Raw genomic sequence first — 10,913 nt, 5'->3', positions numbered from 1 at the left:
ACACGGCAGCAAGAGTGAGAATAACCATTGCACATGTGGAAGTTGGAGAGGGCGTAGACGCGTTTGCATCGACGCGCGTCTACGAACGGCTGCGGCATATATATCATAGTTCATCGTACGCAGATGGGAAGAACACAGACGATCGAGAAGCTCCTCTCCGACTCTACCCTTAGCTCGCTTATCCACTTCCAATTATTTTCACTTCCTAGCTCCCACTAGCAAGCTAGCTAATGGCGAGGTCATCGTCTCCAGTCAAGTCCTCGCTCCCGAAGCAGCGCCGCCTGCTCCGTCCTCGCCGTTCTCCAAAGCGCACCACCGCCCTGAGCCTCCCTGGCGCGGAGGAATTCTTTGCTGTCGCCGAGCACCTGGTGCAGCAGGACGCCGCCGCCGCTCCAGCGCCAGGGTATACCACGGCCTCTGACGAGACCCTCGCGGTCCACGCCGGGGAGAAGCTCCGGAAGAACGGCATGGCGGACACGGACTCGATCGCGACGCCGATCGTGAGCGGCACCACGCACTGGTTCAAGAACTCGGACGACCTCATCGCCTTCAAGGAAGGCAGGCGCCACAGCTTCGAGTACGGACGGTACGGCAACCCCACCGTTAGCGTCCTTGAAGAGAAGATCAGCGCGCTGGAAAGAGCGGAGGCCACACTGGTCACCTCATCCGGCATGAACGCCATCGTCGCCACGCTGCTCGCCCTCGTGCCGCCAGGCGGCCACGTCGTGACCACGACCGAATGCTACAGCGAGGCGCGCATCTTCATCCGCGAAAGGCTCTCCAAAATGGGAATCAGGGTAAGGACACAATTCAGAGCTAGCAACAAGAGCATGCATGCATGTCTGATAAGTTCAAAACTTCTAATACTCTTCCTTTCTTGCTTTGTGCAGTCCACCTTCGTTGATCTGAACGACATCGAGACGCTGAAAGCCGTTCTTGACCAGGGCGATGTACGTTTCCTAACTTAAAACATGACGATGATGTACAATTGATACCATTGATGCATGGTTTCTGACATGCGTAGCTACATATGCAGGTGACACTCTTCTATACCGACTCTCCCACGAACCCCCACCTCAAGTGCATAGACATTAAACTCGTCGCCGAGCTGTGCCACCTGAAGGGTACTCTCGTGTGCATCGACAGCACGCTTGCCTCGCCGATCAACCAGAAGCCGCTCACCCTCGGCGCCGACATTGTCGTGCACTCCGCCACAAAGTACATCGCCGGCCATCACGACGTGAGTAGCTGCCTAGATCACATGTTTTCACGTAGACAGCTTGTTTTCTTACAGCTTCCCTTTAGACAGTTTGTACTACCATTAATTTGTCTTCATATTAATTAAAGTATCTGCTCTTGCTTTTCAATTTCAGGTTATCGCAGGATGCATCAGTGGCTCCCAGGAGCTCATCAAGACAATACGCGCATGGCACCAAGACCTCGGCGGCGCCATCAGTCCGGTATGTACCACAAAATATTGATGTGTTAGGATGATCTCCTCGCGTCCGAGCCCAACGGCTCGAACTCGGACCCTTGACCTCGTCCGCGCCCTGATCGGGGGCGCCCAACCACATCTGGTTGGTGGGCCCCTGTCGCCTGTGCTATAAATACAGTGGTGGGGGCGGTGGCACAAATCACGAGGTTGACCGGAGTGCCACTCGCCCCACCAACACACCTACCGATCTGGGTTCAGCACAGTGCCGACGGGAAGCTCCGCCGCCACCACTCCCTCACCGATCTGCCGCCATCACCACGTCAACGTCGACGGGTTCGTTCTTCTCGCAGCAATAAGGTAAACATCACAGCAGTCTTGGTATCTCTCTCCCTCCCTCTCACAGTACATGAATACAATTTGTTACAGAGATATGGTTACTACCGATTAAGATCTAGGCTAGTTGATCTACGAGATCTATCATTGGTATCAGAGCATCTAGTCCTAGATTGTTTTTCGGTAGAAAAGAAATCGAAACAGCAAAGTGGAAACCCTAGATCAATCCTCGATACCCTAGTTCGTAAAGGGAAAAGAAAGATTCCTACTGGCCGGGGCCTTGGGCTCGCCGGCAAGAAAAAACAGGGGAAGTGGGGCCACCGCGCCGCCACCGCCAACAGTCACCGGCTGCTCGCGCACGCCGGCAAAGCAAACCGCGCCGCCACTGAGCCGCCTCGGGCTGCTGCTGGTTGAGCTCGTGGCGCCGGCAAAGAAAGGGGACCACCCTCCGGGTCATCTTGACGGCGGTGCGCCCACCCTCGGGTGAACGCACGCACCGGCAAAAGGACCAGGGGGGGCGCCGTCGCTCGTCTTGGTCTGGGCCGTCGGGATCTGGTGGTAGGGAGGATCTGGTGGCCTGCGGGCTAGGTTCCTCCGCCGCCGGAGGGAGAGCGAAAGAGACAGAAGGGGCGGACACGCCGTGACGGCGAGCCGCCGGACCACGCGCACGGGCTGCCGCCGGTGTCACCGGCAGAGTAAATGGGGCGGGGCAGGCGCGCGGGAGGAGAAGCCCCGCCGCCGCCGCCGGAGTGTACAGAGGCTCAGGGAGCCGGGGGCCGCCGCCACATTTACTCTGCCGGTGACACCGGCGGCAGCCCGTGCGCGTGGTCCGGCGGCTCGCCGTCACGGCGTGTCCGCCCCTTCTGTCTCTTTCGCTCTCCCTCCGGCGGCGGAGGAACCTAGCCCGCAGGCCACCAGATCCTCCCTACCACCAGATCCCGACGGCCCAGACCAAGACGAGCGACGGCGCCCCCCCTGGTCCTTTTGCCGGTGCGTGCGTTCACCCGAGGGTGGGCGCACCGCCGTCAAGATGACCAGAGGGTGGTCCCCTTTCTTTGCCGGCGCCACGAGCTCAACCAGCAGCAGCCCGAGGCGGCTCAGTGGCGGCGCGGTTTGCTTTGCCGGCGTGCGCGAGCAGCCGGTGACTGTTGGCGGTGGCGGCGCGGTGGCCCCACTCCGCCGCCGGAGTGTACAGAGGCTCAGGGAGCCGGGGGCCGCCGCCACCCGCCGCCGGCGAGCTGGGCGTAGCGCGAGAAGGCGCCGTCGCCAGCCGCCAGAGAGGAGGCGCGCGGGGCAGAGAGGGTGGCCAAGGGGAAAAGACTAGGGTTAGGGTTTTTGGGCCGTTGGCCCGACTTTTATACCGCCCGAAAGTGAAGGCCAGCCGTCGGATGGATCCGACGGCCAGGAGCGAGCAGCGCTGCTCTCCGCGTGGGCTACGTGGTGATGGCGTGTATTTCACACGTTCGTTGGGCAACCCCAAGAGGAAGGTATGATGCGCACAGCAGCAAGTTTTCCCTCAGAAAGAAACCAAGGTTTATCGAACCAGGAGGAGCCAAGAAGCACGTTGAAGGTTGATGGCGGCGGGATGTAGTGCGGCGCAACACCGGAGATTCCGGCGCCAACGTGGAACCCGCACAACACAACCAAGCTACTTTGCCCCAACGAAACAAAGGAGGTTGTCAATCTCACCGGCTTGCCGTAACAAAGGATTAACCGTATTGTGTGGAAGATGATTGTTTGCAGAGAAAACAAGTAGAAACAAGTATTGCAAGTAGATTGTATTTCAAGAAAGAGAATTGGACCGGGGTCCACAGCTCACTAGAGGTGTCTCTCCCATAAGACGAACAAGCATGTTGGGTGAACAAATTACAGCTTGGGCAATTGACAAATAAAGAGAGCATGACAATGCACATACATATCATGATGAGTATAGTGAGATTTAATTGGGCATTACGACAAAGTACATAGACCGCCATCCAACCGCATCTATGCCTAAAAAGTCCACCTTCAGAGTTATCATCCGAACCCCTCCAAGCATTAAGTTGCAAACAACAGTACAATTGCATTAAGTATGGTGCGTAATGTAATCAACAACTACATCCTTAGACATAGCATCAATGTTTTATCCCTAGTGGCAACAAGACAACACAACCTTAGAACTTTCTCGTCATCGTCCTGGTGTCAATGCAGCATGAACCCACTATCGAGCATAAGTACTCCCTCTTGGAGTTAAAAGCATCTACTTGGCCGTAGCATCTACTAATAACGGAGAGCATGCAAGATCATAAACAACACATAAGCATAACTTTGATAATCAACATAACAAGTATTCTCTATTCATCGGATCCCAACAAACGCAACATATAGAATTACATATAGATGATCTTGATCATGATAGGCAGCTCACAAGATCCGACAATGATAGCACAATGGGGAGAAGACAACCATCTAGCTACCGCTATGGACCCATAGTCCAGGGGTAGACTACTCACTCATCACTCCGGAGGCGACCATGGCGGTGTAGAGTCCTCCGGGAGATGAATCCCCTCTCCGGCAGGGTGCCGGAGGCGATCTCCAGTGATCCCCCGAGATGGGATCGGCGGCGACGGCGTCTCAGCAATGTTTTCCGTATCGTGGCTCTCGGTACTGGGGGTTTCGTCACGGAGGCTATTTGTAGGCGGAAGGGTAGGTCAAGAGGCGGCACGGGGGCCCCACACCACAGGCCGGCGCGGCCAGGGGTGGGGCCGCGCCGCCCTAGGGTTTGGCCACCCCGTGGCCCCTCTTCGTCTCTCCTTCGGACTTCTGGAAGCTTCGTGAGAAAATAGGCCTCTGGGCTTTTATTTCGTCCAATTCCGAGAATATTTCTTTACTAGGATTTCTGAAACCAAAAACAGCAGAAACAAAGAATCGGCACTTCGGCATCTTGTTAATAGGTTAGTTCCGTAAAATGCACGAATATGACATAAAGTGTGCATAAAACATGTAGATAACATCAATAATGTGGCATGGAACACAAGAAATTATCGATACGTTGGAGACGTATCAGCATCCCCAAGCTTAGTTCTCGCTCGTCCCGAGCAGGTAAAACGATAACAAAGATAATTTCTGGAGTGACATGCCATCATAAACTTGATCATACTATTTGTAAAGCATATGTAGAGAATGCAGCGATCAAAACAATGTGTATGACATGAGTAAACAAGTGAATCATAAAGCAAAGACTTTTCATGAATAGCATTTCAAGACAAGCATCAATAAGTCTTGCATAAGAGTTAACTCATAAAGCAATAATTCAAAGTAAAGGTATTGAAGCAACACAAAAGAAGATTAAGTTTCAGCGGTTGCTTTCAACTTGTAACATGTATATCTCATGGATATTGTCAACATAGAGTAATATAATAAGTGCAATAAGCAAGTATGTAAGAATCAATGCACAGCTCACACAAGTGTTTGCTTCTTGAGGTGGAGAGAAATAGGTGAACCGACTCAACATTAAAAGTAAAAGAATGGTCCTCATAGAGGAAAAGCATCGATTGCTATATTTGTGCTAGAGCTTTGATTTTGAAAACATGAAACAATTTTGTCAACGGTAGTAATAAAGCATATGCATCATGTAAATTATATCTTATAAGTTGCAAGCCTCATGCATAGTGTACTAATAGTGCTCGCACCTTGTCCTAATTAGCTTGGACTACCCGGATTATCACCGCAATACATATGCTTTAACCAAGTATCACAAAGGGGTACCTCTATGCCGCCCGTACAAAGGTCTAAGGAGAAAGCTCGCATTTGGATTTCTCGCTTTTGATTATTCTCAACTTAGACATCCATACCGGGACAACATAGACAACAGATAATGGACTCCTCTTTTAATGCTTTAAGCATTCAACAACAATTAATTCTTTTCTCATTAGAGATTTGAGGATGTTTGTCCAAAACTGAAACTTCCACCATGGAACATGGCTTTAGTTAGCGGCCCAATGTTCTTCTCTCACAATATGCATGCTCAAACCATTCAACTCAGTGTAGATCGCCCTTACTTCGTACAAGACGAACATGCATAGCAACTCACATGAAATTCAACAATGAGTTGATGGCGTTCCCAGCAAACATGGTTATCGCACAACAAGCAACTTAATAAGAGATAAAGTGCATAATTACATATTCAATACCACAATAGTTTTTAAGCTATTTGTCCCATGAGCTATATATTGCAAAGGTGAATGATGGAATTTTAAAGGTAGCACTCAAGCAATTTACTTTGGAATGGCGGGAAAATACCATGTAGTATAGGTAGGTATGGTGGACACAAATGGCATAGTGGTTGGCTCAAGTATTTTGGATGCATGAGAAGTATTCCCTCTCGATACAAGGTTTAGGCTAGCAAGGTTATTTGAGGCAAACACAAGGATGAACTAGTACAGCAAAACTCACATAAAAGACATATTGAAAGCATTATAATACTCTATACCGTCTTCCTTGTTGTTCAAACTCAAAACTAGAAATTATCTAGACCTTAGAGAAACCAAATATGCAAACCAAATTTTAGCATGCTCTATGTATTTCTTCATTAATGGGTGCAAAGCATATGATGCAAGAGCTTAAACATGAGCACAACAATTGCCAAGTATCACATTACCCAAAACATTTATAGCAATTACTACATGTATCATTTTCCAATTCCAACCATATAACAATTTAACGAAGGAGAAACTTCGCCATGAATACTATGAGTAGAAACCAAGGACATATTTGTCCATATGCTACAGCGGAGTGTGTATCTCTCCCATAAAGTGAATGCTAGGATCCATTTTATTCAAACAAAACAAAAACAAAAACAAAACGACGCTCCAAGAAAAAGCACATAAGATGTGGCCGAATAAAAATGTAGTTTCAGGGAGGAACCCGATAATTTGTTGATGAAGAAGGGGATGCCTTGGGCATCCCCAAGCTTAGACGCTTGAGTCTTCTTGATATATGCAGGGGTGAACCACCGGGTGCATCCCCAAGCTTAGAGCTTTCACTCTCCTTGATCATGTTGCATCATACTCCTCTCTTGATCCTTGAAAACTTCCTCCACACCAAACTCGAAACAACTCATTAGAGGGTTAGTGCACAATATAAATTGACATATTCAGAGGTGACACAATCATTCTTAACACTTCTGGACATTGCATAATGCTACTGGACATTAGTGGATCAAAGAAATTCATCCAACATAGCGAAAGAGGCAATGCGAAATAAAAGGCAGAATCTGTCAAAACAGAACAGTTCGTATTGACGAATTTTAAAATGGCACCAGACTTGCTCAAATGAAAATGCTCAAATTGAATGAAAGTTGCGTACATATCTGAGGATCATGCACGTAAATTGGCATAATTTTCTGAGCTTCCTGCAGGGCAGTGGGCTCAGATTCGTGACAGCAAAGAAATCTGGAACTGCGCAGTAATCCAAATCTAGTACTTACTTTTCTATCAACGGCTTAACTTGGCACAACAAAACTCAAAACTAAGATAAGGAGAGGTTGCTACAGTAGTAAACAACTTCCAAGACACAAAATAAAAACAAAGTACTGTAGGTAAAAACATGGGTTGTCTCCCATAAGCGCTTTTTTAACGCCTTTCAGCCTAGGCGCAGTAAAGTGTGTATCAAGTAACATCGAGAGATGAAGCATCAACATCATAATTTGTTCTAATGATAGAATCATAAGGTACCTTCATTCTCTTTCTAGGGAAGTGTTCCATACCTTTCTTGAGAGGAAATTGATATTTTATATTACCTTCCCTCATATCAATAATAGCACCAACAGCTCAAGAAAAGGTCTTCCCAATATAATTGGACAAGATGCATTGCATTCAATATCCAAGACAACAAAATCAACGGGAACAAGATTATTGTTAACGGTAATGCGAACATTATCAACTTTACCCAAAGGTTTCTTTGTAGAATGATCAGCAAGATTAACATCCAAATAACAATTTTTCAACTGTGGCAAGTCAAGCATATTATAAATTTTCTTCGGCATAACAGAAATACTTGCACCAAGATCACATAAAGCATTACAATCAAAATCTTTAACCTTCATCTTAATGATGGGCTCCCAACCATCTTCTAGCTTTTTAGGAATAGAGGCTTCGCGCTCTAGTTTCTCTTCTCTAGCTTTTATGAGAGCATTTGTAATATGATGCGTGAAAGCCAAATTTATAGCACTAGCATTAGGACTTTTAGCAAGTTTTTGCAAGAACTTTATAACTTCAGAGATGTGGCAATCATCAAAATTCAAACCATTATAATCTAAAGCAATGGGATCATCATCCCCAATGTTGGAAAAAATTTCAGCAGCTTTATCGCAGTAGTTTCAGCAGCTTTAGCAGCTTCAGTGCAGTTTTTCGCGCTTTGCATTAGAAGTGGAAACATTGCTAACACCAATTCTTTTATTAGTATGAGTAGGAGGTGCAGCAACATGTGTAGCATTAGCATTACTAGTGGTGGTAATAGTCCAAACTTTAGCTATATTCTTCTCTTTAGCTAGTTTTTCATTTTCTTCTCTATCCCACCTAGCACGCAGCTCAGCCATTAATCTTATATTCTCATTAATTCTAACTTGAATGGCATTTGCTGTAGTAACAATTTTATTTTCAATGTCCCTATTAGGCATAACTTTCGATTTCAAAAGATCAACATCAGAGGCAAGACTATCAACTCTAGAAACAAGAATATCAATTTTATTGAGCTTTTCCTCAACAGATTTGTTAAAGGCAGTTTGTGTACTAATAAATTCTTTAAGCATGGCTTCAAGTCCAGGGGGTGAATTCCTATTATTGTTGTAAGAATTTCCATAAGAATTAGCATAACCGTTACCATTATTATAAGGATATGGCCTATAGTTATTACTAGAATTGTTCCGATAAGCATTGTTGTTGAAATTATTATTTTTAATGAAGTTTACATCAACATGTTCTTCTTGTGCAACCAATGAAGCTAACGGAACATTATTAGGATCAACATTAGTCCTATCATTCACAAGCATAGACATAATAGCATCAACCTTATCATTCAAGGAAGAGGATTCTTCAACAGAATTTACCTTCTTACCTTGTGGAGCTCTTTCCGTGTGCCATTCAGAGTAATTTATCATCATATCATCAAGAAGTTTTGTAGCTTCACCAAGAGTGATGGACATAAAGGTACCTCCAGCAGCTGAATCCAATAAATTCCGCGAAGAAAAATTTAGTCCTGCGTAGAAGGTTTGGATGATCATCCAAGTAGTCAGTCCATGGGTTGGGCAATTTTTAACCAGAGATTTCATTCTTTCCCAAGCTTGAGCAACATGTTCAGTATCTAATTGTTTAAAATTCATTATGCTACTCCTCAAAGATATAATTTTAGCAGGGGGATAATATCTACCAATAAAAGCATCCTTGCATTTAGTCCATGAATCAATACTATTCTTAGGCAGAGATAGCAACCAATCTTTAGCTCTTCCTCTTAATGAGAAAGGGAACAATTTTAGTTTAATAATATCACCATCTACATCTTTATATTTTTGCATTTCACATAGTTCAACAAAATTATTGAGATGGGCAGCAAGATCATCGTAACTAACACCGTAAAATTGATGGTTCATGACAAGATTCAAGTAAAGCAGTGTTTAATTTCAAAGAATTCTGCCGTAGTAGCAGGTGGAGCAATAGGTGTGCATAAGAAATCATTATTATTTGTGGTTGTGAAGTCACACAACTTAGTATTTTCAGCGTTGGCCATTTTAGCAATAGTAAATAAAGCAAACTAGATAAAGTAAATGCAAGTAAACTAATTTTTTTGTGTTTTCGATATAGCAAACAAGATAGCAAATAAAGTAAAACTAGCAACTAATTTTTTTGTATTTTGATTTAGTGCAGCAAACAAAGTAGTAAATAAAATAAAGCAAGACAAAAACAAAGTAAAGAGATTGAGAAGTGGAGACTCCCTTGCAGCCGTGTCTTGATCTCCCCGCAACGGCGCCGTAAAAGAGCTTGATGGCGTGTATTTCACACGTTCGTTGGGCAACCCCAAGAGGAAGGTATGATGCGCACAAGCAGCAAGTTTTCCTCGTAAAGAAACCAAGGTTTATCGAACCAGGAGGAGCCAAGAAGCACGTTGAAGGTTGATGGCGGCGGGATGTAGTGCGGCGCAACACCGGAGATTCCGGCGCCAACGTGGAACCCGCACAACACAACCAAGCTACTTTGCCCCAACGAAACAGATGAGGTTGTCAATCTCACCGGCTTGCCGTAACAAAGGATTAACCGTATTGTGTGGAAGATGATTGTTTGCAGAGAAAACAAGAGAAACAAGTATTGCAAGAGATTGTATTTCAAGAAAGAGAATTGGACCGGGGTCCACAGCTCACTAGAGGTGTCTCTCCCATAAGACGAACAAGCATGTTGGGTGAACAAATTACAGTTGGGCAATTGACAAATAAAGAGAGCATGACAATGCACATACATATCATGATGAGTATAGTGAGATTTAATTGGGCATTACGACAAAGTACATAGACCGCCATCCAACCGCATCTATGCCTAAAAAGTCCACCTTCAGAGTTATCATCCGAACCCCTCCAGCATTAAGTTGCAAAGCAACAGACAATTGCATTAAGTATGGTGCGTAATGTAATCAACAACTACATCCTTAGACATAGCATCAATGTTTTATCCCTAGTGGCAACAAGACAACACAACCTTAGAACTTTCGTCACTCGTCCCTGTGTCAATGCAGCATGAACCCACTATCGAGCATAAGTACTCCCTCTTGGAGTTAAAAGCATCTACTTGGCCAGAGCATCTACTAATAACGGAGAGCATGCAAGATCATAAACAACACATAAGCATAACTTTGATAATCAACATAACAAGTATTCTCTATTCATCGGATCCCAACAAACGCAACATATAGAATTACATATAGATGATCTTGATCATGATAGGCAGCTCACAAGATCCGACAATGATAGCACAATGGGGAGAAGACAACCATCTAGCTACCGCTATGGACCCATAGTCCAGGGGTAGACTACTCACTCATCACTCCGGAGGCGACCATGGCGGTGTAGAGTCCTCCCGGAGATGAATCCCCTCTCCGGCAGGTGCCGGAGGCGATCTCC

The 10,913-nt window shown here is 45.9% G+C and overlaps 1 protein-coding gene across 1 annotated transcript in view; it reads left to right on the top strand.

Annotated features, from left to right (window-relative positions):
• Positions 1-230: 230 nt before the first annotated feature.
• The window catches only part of LOC124677843 (probable cystathionine gamma-synthase 2), a 17,872-nt gene continuing 7,189 nt past the window's right edge, over positions 231-10,913 (top strand). Inside the window, exons 1-4 of the mRNA XM_047213794.1 lie at positions 231-797; positions 891-950; positions 1,037-1,240; positions 1,374-1,460. Coding sequence (XP_047069750.1) covers positions 231-797; positions 891-950; positions 1,037-1,240; positions 1,374-1,460 — 918 coding nt within the window. The remainder of the gene's footprint in view (positions 798-890; positions 951-1,036; positions 1,241-1,373; positions 1,461-10,913) is intronic.

The sequence above is a fragment of the Lolium rigidum genome, chromosome 7 (genome assembly GCF_022539505.1).
Source record: "Lolium rigidum isolate FL_2022 chromosome 7, APGP_CSIRO_Lrig_0.1, whole genome shotgun sequence".
NCBI classification, from domain to species: domain Eukaryota; kingdom Viridiplantae; phylum Streptophyta; class Magnoliopsida; order Poales; family Poaceae; genus Lolium; species Lolium rigidum.
Note: the sequence above shows the minus strand (reverse complement) of the source record. Positions and strands in the feature narration are given on the sequence as shown.